At 37.0% G+C, this 19,188-nt stretch overlaps 1 protein-coding gene across 3 annotated transcripts in view; it reads left to right on the top strand.

The window, feature by feature from the left end:
* LOC130919114 (cadherin-24-like) overlaps positions 1 to 19,188 on the top strand; it is a 113,695-nt gene that overhangs the window by 34,319 nt on the left and 60,188 nt on the right. For 2 of the 3 annotated variants that reach the window (XM_057841550.1, XM_057841549.1), the window contains exon 2: positions 16,266 to 16,600. In XM_057841550.1, coding sequence (XP_057697533.1) covers positions 16,361 to 16,600 — 240 coding nt within the window. In that variant the 5' untranslated portion in view covers positions 16,266 to 16,360. Of the gene's footprint in view, positions 1 to 13,069; positions 13,118 to 16,265; positions 16,601 to 19,188 lie in introns of those variants that run through there. The other variant, XM_057841548.1, reaches the window with a different exon arrangement.

Here is a 19,188-nt window from a genome sequence, read left to right on the forward strand (position 1 = left end):
CGCTGATATTTACAATTATCTTGTCCACACAAAATCAGCCTATTCTCACGAAAATTTGAAAAACTTCAAGAGCTTGGAGACTTATAAATACTTCGTTGCTGGTTGGGTGAAACAGGTCCTCGTCCACGAAAATTCGGCAGGAATCTATCTTGTGCTTGGAAAGGTGAGTTACGAAATTTTCAATTCAAAATCTTTTGTTATTGCTAACATCCACTGTCAAGTCTAATGTATTTCATGTCGTTTGTCAATGGAGTTAAGGCTTTTAATGTTTATATGGTTTAGCGATAGCACTCTCACTACATACATACGTGTATGTTGTCGGTGATTAGCCTAGCAATGATCTTAATTGTGGTTATTTGTCAGCCCAAAACCCTCTAAGTATATCTTAAATGCATCTTACCGGATATAAAATGACTACTACATAGTCTGTGGTGATTTTTTGGTGCCCAGTTTTATCGTCGAATTGCAGCCGTCCATTTCGCTCTCCTCTTTAGATCCCTCGGAATACGGTAAAACTTCAAGTCTCTCCTTCCATCTTCTCTGTTAGTGCAACCAACAGCCACACACGCCTTCACCATTTTGATTATTAATATTAAGGAGCAGAAAAACACGCCGTAAATAGGAGGAATGTACGTAGCCGTAACAGGTTAACACTATGTTTTGACGGACAATTGGGCAGTACCATTCAGGAGAGCGGAGCTGTGACGTCACGTGGGTAGGGTCTATAGGCTGGGCCGGCCTTGTTGGTAACAAGGAAGCCGAACTTTTAACAGCAAGTCCGCCGCACATCTGCTGCACGCGCACGCACGTACGCACGCACGCACGCACGTGAGGCGATAAATCGCAGCGGGAAAATTACCGCCTTCATTTTCATTTACCGTGCGATAAATGGAATTATTGCATATTGCGACTGGCTTAGTCAACATTAAAAAAAATGACGAGACTCCGGTGTCGTAAGGTCAAAATCGCATAAATCGGGTCCGTAGTAACCCGAGGACTACTCGTACTAATATTAGCGTGAGTACATTTTTCTTCCTTAGGCCATTTTGTCGCATCCCCATAAGAAAAACATGCTATGGAGAGCTCTTTCACCCCTTTGCTCACGCATGCGCGTGCACGCCAAGTTGGATGAGAGCTTTATCAGGTGACCCGAGACGCTTAAACGCGTCTACGCTTCGGTCATTTCAGCCCACCAAGCTTGTACCCTCTCGTGTACTTTAACCATTAACCCCCACTCCATCTTCCCATCCATCCGTTCATCCCTTTCATTTTAGCCGGCGACTCCATCTACTAGCGTATGCACGCGGTGGCTTCTATTTTTATTAATAAAAATGGAAGTTGTTGCAGAGCAAAGTGCGAGGGGGAACAGCGATTTGCCATTTGGAGCGATGTCACCACTCAAATCACGCTTTTAGTCTCATCCTTTCACACAAACGCACACCCAGTGAGTGAATGACACAAAGCCGGCAAAGATAAGCTGTGCTAAAAAAGCACAATAGAGACAAAAGTGCTCCAGGAGATGCACTTTTTCATTTTTTTGTGGGTTAAAAAGAGGCTTTTACATCGCTTAGCGTGAAGCGTTACATATGGATGATGATAAACGGTGTCAGAATTGCGCTAATCCGTGAGGCAAGCGACTCCTTGGGAGGGAAGTGCAGCGGGAATTGTCTGATGGTTTGAAAAGAAGCAAAGCGTATTTGGGAAGTTAAGTGGGTGTTTTGCTGGGGTTTCTGCATAATGACATGTTTTAGCGAAAATATTATGGCTAGAGGAGTGCGGCTTCAAAAATAAATTGAACGCAAGCGTGTCTTTATTCAGAAAGCGTCGAACAAACGCTGAGGTTGACGGTGCGAGATGTCCAATCCGTTTTAACTGGGAGGGGCGGATAATTATTCAATGACAGTCTTCCCAGTTCAAATAAATTGGACAGGCATCGCAGTCAATGAGTTATTAGTAAATGTTCTCTAATTTATTTTTCTAAATTTATTTTTAAAGCTTTTAATAATAATAATAATAATAACATTTATTTTTGTGCTTTAATGTATTTAATATATACAGAATAAAATGATATCAATAATCATGTAATTCCCACGTACATAATTTATTTTAAAATAATGGCATTTTAAAAGACAATAAGAAAATCATTTAAAAAAACATTACAAAGGAATTAAAATTACTGAAAAAAATATTATAAAATACAAAGTAATTGAACTGAAATTAAATTATTTTAAATAAATAAATAAATTGCCAATCATGGCAAATAACTAACTATAATTATTCTTAATTAACAAATTAAAAATAAAATAAATAAATAAAAACAAGAATAATAATGATAAAATAAAATAAAATAAGAATATATGTATTACATAATGATACAATATAAATTCCATAAATAATCAATTAGGTAAATGAGCATACATGTGAGTAGCCCATTTATAATTAAAAAATAAATAAATAAAACAACAATAAAGAAGTTTATGAAAATTAACCAGTCAATGCAGGCAATGAGTTATAAGTAAATGTTCTCTACTTTATTTTTCAAAATTTATTTTTAAACCTTTTAATAATAGTATTTATAAACATATTTTTGTTCATTATTTTTGTGCTTTAATTTATTTAATGTATAAAGAATAAAAATGATTTCAATAATCATGTAATTCACACATAATTGATTTAAAAATAATGACATTTTAGAAGACAGTCTAAAAAAATCATTTAAAAGACATAACAAATGAATTAAAATTACAGAAAAAAATAATAAAATGCAGTCAGTCAAAGTAATTGAACTGAAATTAAATTATTTAAATAAATAAATAAATTGCCAATTATGGCAAATATCAAACTAGAATTATTTTTAAGGAATTAACAAATAACAATAAATAAATAAAAACAATAAAACAATAATGATAAATAAAAATAATACAATAATATAATAAGAATATATGTATTGCATAATAATAAAATTAATTAAAATAAATTAAAAAATATAATAGTCAATCAAAGTAATTGAACTAAAATTAAATTATTAAAAATAAATAAATAAAAACCATAAAACAATGATAATCATGATAACTAAAAATAAGATAATATATAAATTACATAATAATATAATATAAATTCTATAAATAATCAATTACGTAAATGAGCGCACATATAAGTAATTAATTCATAATTAACAAAACTAAAACAACAATAAAAAAGTTTATGAAAATTAACCAATCATTGCAAACAATTTATTTAAAAATAAATTATTTTTTAAGTAGTTAAATAATATACTTTTATTTTAAAAACAAAACAAATGAATTAAAATTATTGAAAAAACATAATAAAATACAGTCAACCAAAGTAATTGAACCGAAATTAAATTATTAAAAATAAATAAATAAATAAATTAATAAATTGCCAATAATGGCAAATATCAAATTATGAATTATTTTTCAGTAATTGACAAATAAATAAAAATAAAACAAAAATATGTATTATATAATATGATATAAATTCCATAAATAATCAATTATGTAAATTAGCACACATGAGTAATAAAAAAAATATAAAAATACAATAAAAAAATGTTTTACTAAAACAAATGAATGAAAACAAATTAAAATATTAAATACAATGAATGTAATAAAACTGAAATTAAAATAAAACAAAATTACCATTTCAAAGTATTATATTTATTTAGAAAAATTAAATGTCGTTAACAAATGAAATATATATTTAAAAAAAAAAAAAAAAAAAACCTTACTAACAATCCATAAAATCGCCAATTTTTCAAAAAAAAAAAAAAAAAATACTAATTAAAAATCATTCACTAGTCACTACAATTGAAACGAGTGGATGTCGAGTCCATTTGAACTTTGGAGGTATGGCAAGAGTGAGCATATTTGTATTTTGTTTTAACTGTTTATTTTTATTCACATATAATTTCATCCCATGTCAGTTCATTTATATTCTCCGAAGGTAAATTCAGATATCAAGGATAGAAAAACAAAATATACCGTAATCATCATAAAAATGTATCAACATTGAACAAAACTGAGAGAAGCTAAATTAGCGTTGTAGCTTCGTAAAAATTTTCCCCATATTTTGTAAGGTCCTGGTTCTTCCCGACTAAATAAATCCGCGATTGACATTACAACCGCCGGTCATAGGATGGCTTTGAAACGCTTAATTTCACCCCAACGTATGACATAGCACCGCTTTGAGTACCGTGACTACATTTCGTTACTGTTTTATGACATCGTCAAAAAAAAAAAAAAAAAAGCTGCCTGGGGCTCATTTGCATGTAAATGGATCAAAGCACATTTGTTTAGTCGCCGTTATTATTCGCGCCGCGTTTTAGCCGCCGCATTGATCACGTGCGTAGCGGAATTTGTGCATTTGAATCCGACACGCGCGCCACTTTGCCCTGATCTGTTTGCACGCGCGTGCGTGTGCCTGGATAATGCCTGAGCGCCTGCCATGCGTGAGTGCAACGAGGAGATAACAGATGCCGGCAAATTGGGTTGGGGTGCGGGCGGGTGGATTCAGGTGAGGCCGCCCGACACCGAGAAGGAAGCAGTCACGTCATCTTTTGGGATTAGTTGACGTGACATGAGGTTGTGTTGGTAATGAAGAGTTTTACGTCATTTGTGAACAGTTTCAGTTCTAGGGACGAGAAAACGTTAAATTCGCCGCCGCATTTCCTGTGTTAAAAGCCATTTTAAAGCACTTTTGAAGATCCAAAGAAACTTGGGTTCAGTGAAAATTTACCCTTTCATAGGGCAAGTGACCTTTATCCCCCAGCAGATGAAACCTACCATAGGCGAGCAACGTTTATTGTTTTATTATATAATAAATTAAAGGCTGACCCCCAAATGTAATGACATCTTCTGTTTCATTTTACAAACATATCCTAATAAGATTATTTTCCTGGTACTCGTTCTTGTATTATAGATTTCTTTTTCGACCTATGACCTCATGACCCCAAAATTTAATGACCTCCCCCGTTACATATTACAGACCATAACTTAATAAATTTGACAATAATCTTCGTTCTTGAGTTATGGCGGAATTGCTTTCCCGACCTCTGACCTCATGTCCCCAAAATTTAATGACTTTTCTTGTTACATATATAACAAACATATACTCATAAATTTGACAATAATCTTTATTTTTGAGTTAGGGCGAAATTGATCTCCCGACCTCTGTCCTTTGTCCTCATGACCCCCAAGTTTAATGACCTCTCCCGTTCCATATTACAGACATATCGTAATAAATTTGACAATAATCTTCATTGTTGAGTTATGGGGAAATTGCTTTCCCGACATCTGACCCCATTTCCCCAAAATTTAATGACCTCTCCCGTTCTATTTTACAGAAATATCGTAATAAATTTGACAATAATCTTCATTATTGAGTTATGACGAAATTGCTTTCCCGACCTCTGACCTCATGACCCCAAAATTTAATGACCTCTCCCGTTCTATTTTACAGAAATATCGTAATAAATTTGACAATAATCTTCATTATTGAGTTATGATGAAATTGCCTTCCCGACCTCTGACCTTTGACCTCATGACCCTAAAATTTATTGACCTCTTCCTTTCCATATTACAAACATATACTCAAAATTTGACAATAATCTTCATTTTTGAGTTATGGCGAAATTGCTCTCCCGACCTCTGTCCTTTGACCTCATGACCCCCAAGTTTAATGACCTCTCCTGGTCCATATTACAGACATATCGTAATAAATTTGACAATAATCTTCATTGTTGAGTTATGGCGAATTTGCTTTCCCGACCTCTGACCTCATGACCCCAAGATTTAATGACCTCTCTTGTTCCATTTTACAGAAATATCGTAATAAATTTGACAATAATCTTCGTTCTTGAGTTATGACGAAATTGCTTTCCCGACCTCCAACCTTTGACCTCATGACCCTAAAATTTATCGACCTCTTCCTTTCCATATTGCAGACATATCTCAATCTGACAATAATCTTCATTCTTGAGTTATGGCGGAATTGCCCTCCCGACCTTGACGTTTGACCTCATGACCCCAAAATTTAATGACTTTTCTTGTTACATATTACAAACATATACTCATAAATTTGACAACAATCTTCAGTTTTGAGTTATGGCGAAATTGCTCTCCCGACCTCTGTCGTTTGACCTCATGACCCCCAAGTTTAATGACCTCTCCCGTTCCATATTACAGACATATCGTAATAAATTTGACAATAATCTTCATTGTTGAGTTATTGCAAAATTGCTTTCCCGACCTCTGACCTCATGACCCCAAAATTTAATGACCTATCCCGTTCCATTTTACAGAAATATCGTAATAAATTTGACAATCTCCGTTCTTGAGTTATGACGAAATTGCTTTCCCGACCTCTGACCTTTGATCTCATGACCCTAAAATGTATTGACCTCTAGCTTTCCATATTACAGACATATCTCAATAAATCTGACAATAATCTTCATTCTTGAGTTATGACAAAATTACTCTCCCGACCTCTGACCTTTGTCCTCATGACCCCCAAATTTAATGACCTCCCCCATTCCATATTCCACACATATCCCTATAAATTTGACAATAATTTTCATTCTTGAGTTATGGCAAAATTGCAGTCCCGACCTCTGACCTTTGGCCTCATGACCCCAAATTGTAATGAACTCTCCCATTTCATATTACAAATTTGATAACTCAAAAATGAAGTTTATCTTGACCAAAAACAGACAAAAACAAATAGCATAAATAAACATAAAATAAGAAAATTGACAAAATAAGAATAAAGGATTATTAAAGTAATAAATGAAAATACATTTTTATCAATTTGTCTCAGATTCATAATTTTGGTCATAATCTTTTTTTTTTAAACAACACATTTCACAAGCAACAAAAACATTCAGATTAAACATTATATTACACGGATTTGTAATCAAACATTTTCTTATAAATTAAACTCTACATGAATTAATTAAAAGAAATCAAACCAAAAAAGTGCACTTGTGAGCAAATTCCGTTTGCTGTAATATCACTTTTCACCCTTTTATTAACATTTCTGTTTAGCAGTGTACCGCGAGATGTAAAATGGCTGCCTTGGCGCCATAAAAAGTGGGGATACGGCACTAATCCATCCCACGCGCACATTTCACAGCAAGCATTGTAAACAGGTATGCCATTGCAAGGTAAATTAAACACACGGCTGAGCTGAAGAAAAGTTGTAGGTGGCGAGTGGGTGCACCAAAAGGCTGCATTGCGAAGAGGGAAAAAGTAAATTTAGAAGACAAATAAAACAAAAGTAAAGAATATAATTTAGGCTGCGGAAATGTACTTTTTTTTTTTTTTTTTTTTTTGGAACAGACAAGAAAAAAGTGAGATAAAACGGGTAAAATGTTGTGTTTGAATTTAACACTATCACAATATAATAGAGCTGACCGATAAAAGCATTTTAAAATGATATCGGATAATATCAACATCGATTTTTCATTATCGGTTTTGGGCCAATATGCATTTTTGCCTTCAAAGTGAATGTAGAAGCCTTCTGCCTTTGTACAATGGCTGGTCACAGCTTAGCACAGCTGTAATTCTTATTGACCATTAAATGTCTCCGAACTAAGATGCTTTGGATTTGTTATGTGAGCAGGCCATTTGCATTCATGGTGCAGAAATTAAATGAACAAAAAATAATTGAAAAATGAATGTTAAATCCAATACTGCATATACTGATATCGGTTTGATATCTCTATCGGATTTTTGGAGTTGCACAATATCAGTATTAGCGATTATGCATTCAAAAGTCATGATCGGACAACTCTACAATATAGCATTTTATAAGCAATAATTATGCACATTATAATTTATATTCATTTTAAAGGTGCTATGAATAGTTCAGCAAGTGACTATAAAATGTTAGCAGACCATATTTTGGACACAAATCCACAGACAATTGCACAGATCACTATGATCAGAGTTACAAGTAAGTAGGGGTGCACGATATCCATTTTTTGAAACCGATACGGATATCGATAACTTCCTGCTTCTCAAAGCCGATACCGATATCGATAACCGATAATAAATATATACATTTTTAAATGTATAACCTGAGTTTTTAAACACCTGGAGGTTTAAAAAAACATTTTAAAAAGTAGTGGTGGATTCAACATAGATTTGCCTTTGATCTAATCAGATTTTTCATAATGACATGAACAAAACAGTGCGTTTCACTTCTGCACTGCCCGACAGCCAGCTAAGAATGAATGCACTTCCATAAACCACAAGGCTTGGTCTTTTCTTGCTTTTATGGGAAGACACTCGTCTTAATATTGTGAAAGTACAACAGAAAAATACACATATTGAATACTCAATATACCACAAACTGCACAACACACTTATAAACACAACTATTATATGTATAGCATAGCACACTAGCTTGAGCTACTAAAGCATTGGCTGGCTTCTATAACACAACGTATGAAGTTCTGTACATATGACCATTCACCACAGAAGTAAACATATTTTGCACATCCATATGTAATAGTGAACATTAAATACTTACACATATTTCCGAGGCAGAAAGGTAACAGAAAGCATTCACGACTGTCAATGCTACCGCTAGACACCGCAATGTGTAAGTGATTGAACCAAACTACTGTAACAAAAAATAAGTACACTGAATTATTCTGACCAGCAGGTGGGAGCAATGCCCCGCAAATGGTCAACTGATTGCCCATACTATTATGTAAACTGCAAAGTCAGAACAGTACATATTATCGGTCCTATTATAAATTTTATTGGATTTATCGGGATGACGTCATATTTCCTATTATCGGACCGATAATTATCGGACCAATAATTATCATGCACCAGTACAAGTAAGTCTCGAGTCTTGCCTGCTGTGGTCAAGTCACGAGGTTATATGGAGCTGGGTCACGAGGTTATGTGGTGTCGGGTCACGAGGTTGTCGGGTCAAGTCACATGGTCATGTCAAGTTGGGTCTGGTCACGTGGTCATGTCGAGACGAGATGGGTCAGGAGGTCATGTCGAGACGAGTCACGAGGTTATGCGGAGTTGGGTTACAAGGTCATGTCGGGTCATGTGGAGTTGTGTCACGAGGTCGAGTTGAGTCGGGTCACCAAGTCGAGTTGGGTCACGAAGTCGAGTTGGGTCACGAAGTCGAGACTGGTCACGAGGTCATGTCGAGTCGAGTCGGGTCATGAGATCGAGTCGAGTCGGGTCACGAGATCGGGTCGCAAGGTCGGGTCAGGTCACTTGGTCATGTCGAGACTGGTCAGGAGGTCATGTCGAGACGAGACGGGTCAGGAGGTTATGTCGAGTCGGGTCGGGTCAGGAGGTCATGTAGAGATGGGTCAGGAGGTCATGTCGAGACAAGACAGGTCAGGAGGTCATGTTGAGACGAGATGGGTCAGGAGGTCATGTCGAGACAAGTCCGAGGTTATGTGGAGTCGGGTCACGGGGTTATGTGGAGTCAGGTCACGAGGTTAAGTCAAGTTGGGTCACGAGGTTAAGTCAAGTTGGGTCACAAAGTTGAGTTGGGTCACAAAGTCGAGACGGGTCAAGAGGCCATGTTAAGTCTGGTCACGAGGTCAAGTCGGGTCGGGTCACTTGGCCATGTCGAGTCGAAATGGGTCACGATGTCATGTCGAGTCAAGTCGGGTCACGAGATCGAGTCGAGTCAGGTCACGAGGTCGGGTCAGGTCACTTGGTCATGTCGAGATAGGTCAGGAGGTCATGTTGAGACGAAACGTGTGTGGAGGTCATGTTGAGACGAGATGGGTCAGGAGGTCATGTCGAAACGAGTCGGAGGTTATGTGGAGTCGGGTCACAAGGTTATGTGGAGTCAGGTCACGAGGTTAAGTCGAGTTGGGTCACGAAGTTGAGTTGGGTCACAAAATCAAGACTGGTCACGAGGTTGAGACGGGTCATGAGGTCGAGACGGGTCACGAGGTCATGTGAAGTCGGGTCACGAGGTCGAGTCGGGTCAGGTCACTTGGTCATGTCGAGTCGGGTCATGTGGTCATGTCGAGACAAGACTGTTCAGGAGGTCATGTCGAGACGAGACAGGTCAGGAGGTTATGTCGAGTTGGGTTGGGTCAAGAGGTCATATAGAGATTGGTCAGGAGGTCATGTCGAGACGAGTCATGAGGTTATATCGAGATCATTTTCTGATAACGTTTGGGAATAATTTTCACACAACTTTCAAAATGTATTGTCTACATATGTTATATTCTATGTACATAGAGGCCTTGGTCGTACAATATCAGATGGATTAAACAACATTTGTAAAAATAATTCCTTAACAGACACACGCAATAAAAAATTTAAAAAAATCAACCAGTCACCCATGCAGTTCAGAAACAACTGACTATGATTATACATTTGGCCAATAGGTGGCAGCCCACACACATGAAGCTTTGAGATATTAACCCTTTCTCAAACCAGTTGGCTCAAGTGGTTCAATGCTTCATGACACTTCATCTCATTACTAGAAAAAAAAGGTCTGTCATTGGTCTTTTGTCAATACGCGTCGTTAAAATCACTGTAGACTGAAAGTTATTAAGTGCTGCTTTAATAACGAAATTAGATTAAGATTAATTAGTCTTCCTTTCTCAGCTGCATTGGCCCCGCCCACTAAAAAAGCTCCTATTAAAAGATGATGTCACATCCAGAATGAGCAGCAGATTTTTGCAGTCTGCTAGCATGCTATCCGTAAGGCTTTCTATTATCTTGCTGCATGTTAGTGTTCTGTCATTCTGTCAACATCAGTTGACTTGTACCTATTTGGATTTTAAGAACATTTTAGTCATTTTTAATTGTATTAATTCATATACCACATGTTTATGAAGTTTATTTTTTAAACCATCAAAAAATAATCACTTGCCCCTGTAAAATCTTAGCTAGATGTCAGTAGTAATTTATTTTGAAAACCATTAAATAAAGCCATTTTTGAAAAAAAAAAAAAAAAAAAAAATCAAATTTCAATATTAAAATTATGATAATACAAGTGAGAAAAAAGTAATTGTTTAAATATTTTTTGTTGTGTTTTTGGGACTTGCTGTCCACAATCCAAAGTGACTTTTTTACGCTTCGAAGTGATTCCAATTGTAAAAATGAGCACAGCACTCAATCATCCTCATCCTTCTTCATGTTCTGTCTGTTTTTCCTTCTGTCCTTCCCTTTTTCAAGTCCACATTGTTTTCACAGCCAACAGAGCAAACACAACTCTAAAAATGTTCTTTTACAAGCCCTGATTCCGTAGAATCTCCTGTTGTCCTGCAAATAGATGGTTGGTCATCACCCTGCCCCCAATTGGCTTCATTTTATTCCCCTTTTACCTCTGTGGCCATTTTTGCTGTCTCACTACAGATCCAATTGCCCTCCAGGGAGAAATAAAGAAATAAAAGTTGAAAGTATATGTGGCGGCGCCTGCCCTAACGCAGCAATTTTTTGTCACGGTTTCAGGTCAGGTCAACGGAGGTCACTCCCATTCTGACACCTGGTCAGACAATTTTATTATAGCCTCGCAGGGCACTCATTGGCTATCATTGATGGTGCTAGATGTCCAATTTATTTCGACCGAGGAAATGAATTTAGCCCTGTCAACGGTATGGAAGATGAGAATTTATAGTTCGTTTTCCTAGTTTAAGTGAATTGGACGTCTATCGTTGTCAATTGCAGACAATGAGTTAATTGTGAGTTGTTTATTTCAGGGGATTTAGGGATCAATTTCTCTTGATTTTGGGTCAATTCCTGTACATTTTTGGGTATTTCAAGGTCACCTGTTGATATTGGGGGTAAAAAAATGAAACTACCGTATTTTTTGGACTATAAGTTGCAGTTTTTTTTCATAGTTTGGCTGTGGGTGCAACTTATACTCTGGAGCGACTTATTCGTGAAACTATTAACACATTATTAAGGGTGACAAACGATTAAAATTTTTAATCGAGTTAATTACAGATTAAAAATTAATTAATCGTAATTAATCGCAATTAATCGCAATTCAAACCATCTATAAAATATGCTATATTTTTCTGTAAATTATTGTTGGAATGGAAAGATGAGACAAGTAGGATATATACATTCAACATACGGTACATAAGTACTGTATTGGTTTATTATAACAATAAATCAAAAAGATGGCATTAACATTCTGTTAAAGGGATCCATGGATAGAAAGACTTGTAGTTCTTAAAGGATAAAAGTTAGTTAGTCATAGAAACTTTATATGAAAACCCTTCCTAATGTTTTCGTTTTCATAAAATTTGTAAAAATTTCAATCAAAAAATAAACTAGTAGCCCGCCATTGTTGAAGTTATAGAAATTTTATATTAAAACTAGGGCTGTCAAAAATATAGCGTTAACGGGCGGTAATTAATTTTTTAAATTAATCACGTTAAAATATTTGACGCAATTAACGCACGAGACCCGCTCAAACAGATTAAAATGACAGTACAGTGTAATGTCCGCTTGTTACTTGTTTTTTGGTGTTTGGCGCCCTCTGCTGGCGCTTGGGTCCAACAGATTTTATGGGTTAGTACCATGAGTGAGCATGGTGTAATTATTGGCATCAACAATGGCGATCTACTAGTTTATTTTTTGACTGAAAATTTTACAAATTTTAATAAAACGAAAACATTAAGAGGGTGTGACAGAGCGGTTCCGTCACTGAGGGCGTGCGCACGCACGCACGCATGCATACACGCACGCACATACATATAGGCAGCAGCTGCGCTCAATCACATGTCGCTCGTTTGGTATTATTCACGCCGTTGTTTGGACAATAGGTACACTTTTTTTCTTTCTAATATTCTCTCACAATTGGTAGCTCGATCGGGGGTGCACACTCGTCGCTCTACACATTGTTAAATAAATCCATTCCACATACTTCCAAACAATCCATTCACTCTGATCAGTTATCACTTACCGGCAAGGAGGAAGTGAGGAAAGCCAAACAGGCGTGATGGTTTTGGGACCCTTAAATGGGAAAAGTTCCTGCGTAATTTGGGAGCAGGTGCGCTTGAGGGGAGGAGCTAATAGTATAAAAAGAGGCATTTTCTGCAGGTAGAGGAAGCGTGAGGTGGGTTTGTCCATGACAGAGCAGAAAGGTAGTGTTGTCTCAGCTTGATCCCACTTTTGCTTCTTGTGTGAATATGTTTGGATGTTGATGTGGAAATCCATTAATATTTTTTGTAAATAGTATTTTCTTCTTCGGTTTTTTTTGTTGTTGTGATGTTGACTTTTTGCTGTAAATAGTTATATTTTTCTTTTTTGTATATAATCTAATGGTGAACTTTGTTTTTGCTGGGGTTCAAACCAATTAAAAACTCACAACACCTGTATTCTCCTGACTACGCTATCAGGTGTTTTTTTAGTAGCCGGAAGAACCCCGCGACAGAGGGGTTTTGATATAAAATTTCTGTAACTTGTACTAACATTGATCTTTTAAGAACTACAAGTCTTTCTATCCATGGATCGCTTTAGGAGAATGTTAATAATGTTAAGGCCATATTGTTGAGTTATTGTTATAATAAACAAATACAGTACTTATGTACTGTATGTTGAATGTTTATATCCGTCTTGTGTCTTATCTTTCCATTCCAACAATAATTTACAGAAAAATATGGCATATTTTATACATGGTTTTAATTGCGATTAATTACGATTAATTAATTTTTGAGCAGTAATTAACTCGATTAAAATTTGTAATCGTTTGACAGCCCTAATTAAAACCCCTCAATGTTTTCATTTTAATAAAATTTGTAAAATTTTCAATCAAAAATAAACTAGTAGCCCGCCATTGTTGATGCCAATAATTACTTACACAATGCTCGTGGGTGCTGAAGCCTATAAAATCAGTCGCACCCAAGCGCCAGCAGAGGGCGACAGAACTCCGAAAAACACAACAAGTACACATTTCACTGTGCTGTCATTTTAATGTTTGAGCGGGGCATGTGCGTTAATTGCGCTAAATATTTTAACGTGATCAATTTAAAAAATTAATTACCGCCCGTTAACGCGATAATTTTGACAGCCCTAATGAATATATTATTTCACTAGGGCTGTCAAACGGTTAAAATTTTTAATTGAGTTATTCACAGCTTAAAAATTAATTATTCGTAATTAATCGCAATTTAAACCATCTCTAAAATATGCCATATTTTTCTGTAAATTATTGTTGGAATGGAAAGATAAGACACAAGACGGACATAAACATTCAACATACTGTACATAAATACTGTATTTGTTTCTTATAACAATAAATCCACAAGATGGCATTAACATTATTAACATTTATGTGTATTTTGCATAGCTATTTGATTGGGAACGCCAGTTCTTTTTGCATTGAGCGCTTTTCTTTTTGTGAACATTAATTTTTTGAGAGATAGGAACATTATTTTTGTTGTGTAGCGACAACTTTTCGGCCCAAATGCATGATGGGAAGTTGGGCAACCATGACTGTCAGTGGTGGCTGCAAATGGTACACAGTATGTTCTGCGTTGTTTTCAATTAGGCGTGTTAAGAAACAGAATGTCTCCTGCTCCGCCTAAATACATGATGGGAAGTTGGGCAACCATGACTGTCAGCGGTGGCTGCAAATGGTATACAGTATGTTCTGTGTTGTGTTCAATTAGGCGTGTTAAGAAACAGAATGTCTCCTGCTCCGCCCAAATGCATGATGGGAAGTTGGGGCAATCATGACTGTTAGTGGCTGCCAAAGCTTAAGCCAATAAAAGGTGCGGTCAAATGAACGCCTGTGTCACTCTCATTTCTCTGCCTTTTCGCTTTCAATGTACTAAAACGGCGTCAATCCGCCCATGCGTTTATTGCGTCACATATTTTAACATGATTAATTAAAAAAATTAATTACCACCAGTTAACACGATAAATTTGACAGCCCTACATTTCACATGTTGTTTTGGAGTTGATGATGGTTTGGTAAACTTGTTAGCATGTTCTTTATGCCATACTTGATGCCAAGAACGGTGAGCAAAAATTCCAGAACCACACGGGGGGACCTAGTGAATGACTTACAGAGAGCTGGAACCACAGTAACAAAGGCTACTATCAGTAACACTATTCGCCGCCAGGGACTCAAATCCTGCACTGCCAGACGTGTCCCCCTGCTGAAGAAAGTACACGTCCAGGCCCGTCTGCGGTTCGCTAGAGAACATTTGGATGATCTAGAAGAGGACTGGGAGAATGTGTTATGGTCAAATGAAACCAAAATAGAACTTTTTGGTAGAAACACAGGTTCTCAAGTTTGGAGGAGAAAGAATACAGAATTGCATCTGAAGAACACCATACCCACTGTGAAGCATGGGGGTGGAAACATCATGCTTTGGGGCTGTTTTTCTGCAAAGGGACCAGGACGACTAATCTGTGTAAAGGAAAGAATGAATGGGGCCATGTATTGAGAGATTTTGAGTGAAAATCTCCTTCCATCAGCAAGGGCATTGAAGATGAGACGTGGCTAGGTCTTTCAGCATGACAATGATCCCAAACACACAGCCAGGGCAACAAAGGAGTGGCTTCGCAAGACGCATTTCAAGGTCCTGGAGTGGCCTAGCCAGTCTCCAGATCTCAACCCCATAAAAAATCTGTGGAGGGAGTTGAAAGTCCGTGTTGTACATCACTGCTCTAGAGGAAATCTGCATGGAGGAATGGGCCAAAATACCAGCAACAGTGTGTGAGAAGCTTGTGAAGAGTTACAGAAAACGTTTGGCCTCTGCTATTGCCAACAAAGGGTACATAACAAAGTACTGAAATTAACTTTTGGCATTGACCAAATACTTATTTTCCACCATGATTTCCAAATAAATTCTTTAAAAATCAAACAATGTGATTTTTCTGTTTTTTTTTTTTTCCATATTCTGTCTCTCATGGTTGAGGTTTACCCATGATGACGATTACTCTATATTTTCAAGTGGGAGAACTTGCACAATTAGTGGTTGACTAAATACTTATTTGCCCCACTGTGTGTGTGTATATATGTATATATGAAAATACAATCATGAATAGTAATCATATTTTATATTTACTGTATCTCTAGATATTTACTATATGATAATTTTACCCAAAATCGTTACATGCCAGATAAAGGGGTAAAGGTCAACTTTTGAATGTCTGCCCACAGTCCCTGAAAGGGTTAATCCTTTGAATTCTAGCTAAAATTGCAGTTTCTTTGGTTGGCGTAAACGTAACAGATGACTTGTTGTCTAAATCCCCTACTTTTTCTTCACCTCACACTGACAGAAATCTCTACAGCATGGAGCGGATTACAAGAAAGATGGACGTTAAGGTTGCGCCGCTAATCAGCTCCTCGCCGTGTGCCCATTGAGATCCCAGCGATGAGAAGACTCGTCTTCTTTCTCTTGTTTTGTGGCGTCGCCTCGCAAGATCTGGCAGGAATTCCTCGATTCGAACTCGGCACCGGACTGATTGTCAAAGAGCCAATAAATGGGAGCGTAACTAAGCTACATTTAAACTCTGGGATGGGTCAGCGTCTTCGGCGGAAGAGGAGCTGGCTGTGGAACCAGTTCTTCGTGATAGAGGAGTACAGAGGCCCTGAACCGGTGCTCATCGGACGGGTAAGTGGAGTCAAAATGAATAACTTGAAATGAGGATCAACAACTATCTGAGACATCTGGTCTTTGAAGAGTCATTTGGGAATCTCAAAACGATCCACAAATACAAGAATGATCATACATACTAAACACGAACAAGTCATACAGAGGTCAGGGGAAGCCTTGAAACCGGCTTCTGAGGACTTTTTTTTTTTTTTTCAAAAACATTGCAGCATGTCTCATTCTTGACTGGGTTGCTAATATTGAAAGGCTTTCTTTACAACAAGCTAGTGTTGTCAACCATTCTATCTAAATAGGATTTTAGTAAATCCTGATATTTAGAGCTGACCGATATAATCAGCTGATTATAGCATTTAGAAAAATATCGGAAAATATCTGCATCATCTTTGTACCAATAATGGCATGAAAGTTGATGTACAAGCCTTTGCACATGCTCAGAACACAGCTCAAAACCAAAACTTTTGAGAGTTGAGGCCAAGAAAAAGACTAAAACAAGCCAAGATTTTTGGGAGTCTATATATATAAGGCAAGACTTTTGAGAGTCCAGACTGAGACAAGCATGGGCGTAGATTGGCATAGAGATGGAAGGGACAAAACACTACCTACTTTTCAGGATGTTCAAATTGTCCCAACCAACTTTTAAAGAGCATACGACAGGAGAAAAAAGTCTTAAATAGCATTATTATGTGAATTAGAATCATATTTTGAGACGATTCGACTATATACAACAATTTAGTAAAGCGCAGATGACGAGAAATTAGTCTTTTAATCTGCCGGTTAGCCACGCCTACCATTATAGGGCTCAAGCATCCCCAGCAGGTGGATGACGTCAGCGGGAGACTGGTCATGACAAATAACAGTCTTGTGCTAAATGGAATATGAAAGAATAAAAATGCACTTATTCAGGACGACATGGCAAAATTACTCCATAATGGTCAAAACTGTCGACTTCACCTTTACTGTCGCACCTCCCGAACGATATTTTATGACACCTTAATCGGACATATGTCATTTCCCTTCCCCGGCTTCGGAGAATGTAAACAAACCAAGAGGCGTGATAGCTAGCCGACATGCTAACCCGAACCGAGTGATGTTTCAAAGTCTTTGAAGCGGAAAATCACACATAACTGGCCCGGATTATTTGATATGACGACTGGGTTGTCGATTGTCTTTGCGGATCGGCAAACCGCCCGGCGGAGAGCAATTTTCAGCTCGTTCCCCGGCATGAGGAGAGCTTTTTACTGCCTATCAATGATCAAACGTAAGCAGTCCATCATTTAAAGAAAGATTGTAATGTTCACTTTGTAATCGCTGTATTCGTATTTGACATAATACAAAACAAGATGTTTACTCCCTCGTAAATCCAATGGTCCCACAGTAGTAGGGATTGTTTTTGCCATATCCACGGTGAATGGGAACCTTTTGAAACTCCAAAAAGGCGCACACGCCTCTCTCTCATACAGCAAGATTTTTCTGCAGCCGTTTGGCTGGCGTGATGCGAAAAATAAACGTATTAATCCTAAAAATCAGCTGAATCCTTAGTCCTCATACACAACAGTACGGCTGTATAGTGAAGAGGAGTCCGTCTCCCGTACATGTCACAGCGCCCTCCTCCTCAATGCAAGACCGAATCCGGAAGTCACTTATCTTCATGGCGCGGGATTCAAAAAACTAAATAAATATAGCGATCACTTCCACACACATTCAAGCGGGCCATATCATTAAGGAGCATAAAATACCGCGTGTGTTATGAAATAAACATGCTTTTTCGTGGCATAAAAACATCTTAAATAGCATTATTATGTGAATTAGAATCATATTTTGAGACGATTCGACTATATACAACAATTTGGCAAAGTGCAGATGACGAGAAATTAGTCTTTTAATCTGCCATTTTGCCCCGCCTGTCATTATAGCGCTCTAGCGTCCCCAGCTGGAGGATGACGTCGGCAGAATCACGATTTCAGCTGATTTAGAAGTCAGCCGATTGAGCGGGATGATTCAGAATGAGGAAAATTGCGAAAGAAAGCAGCAAAATATCATCTCCAAAATTTTTACAGGTTATTCTTTTCCCAATTATGAAATAAATGGTATGGTCATGACAAATAACAGTCTTGTGCTAAATGGAATATAAAATATTAAAAATTAGGGCTGTTCAAATTATCGCGTTAACGAATTTTTAAAATTAATCACATTAAAATATTTGACACATTTAACGCACATGCCCGCTCAAACAGATTAAAATGACAGCACAAGGTCATATCCACTTGTTACTTGTGTTTTTTGGTGTTTTGTCACCCTCTGCTGGCGCTTGGGTGCGACTGATTGTATGGGTTTCAGCACATGAGCATTGTGTAAATATTGACATCAACAATGGCGAGCTACTAGTTTATCTTTTGTTTGAAAATTTTACAAATTTTATCAAAACGAAAACATTAAGAAAGGTTTTAATATAAAATTTCTATAACTTGTACTAACATTTATCTTTTAAGAATTACAAGTGTTTCTATCCATGTATCGCTTTAACAGAATGTTGATAATGTTAATGGCATCTTGTTGATTTATTGTTATAATAAACAAATACAGTACAT

This window comes from Corythoichthys intestinalis, chromosome 7 (assembly GCF_030265065.1).
Source record: "Corythoichthys intestinalis isolate RoL2023-P3 chromosome 7, ASM3026506v1, whole genome shotgun sequence".
Classification (NCBI taxonomy): Eukaryota; Metazoa; Chordata; class Actinopteri; order Syngnathiformes; family Syngnathidae; genus Corythoichthys; species Corythoichthys intestinalis.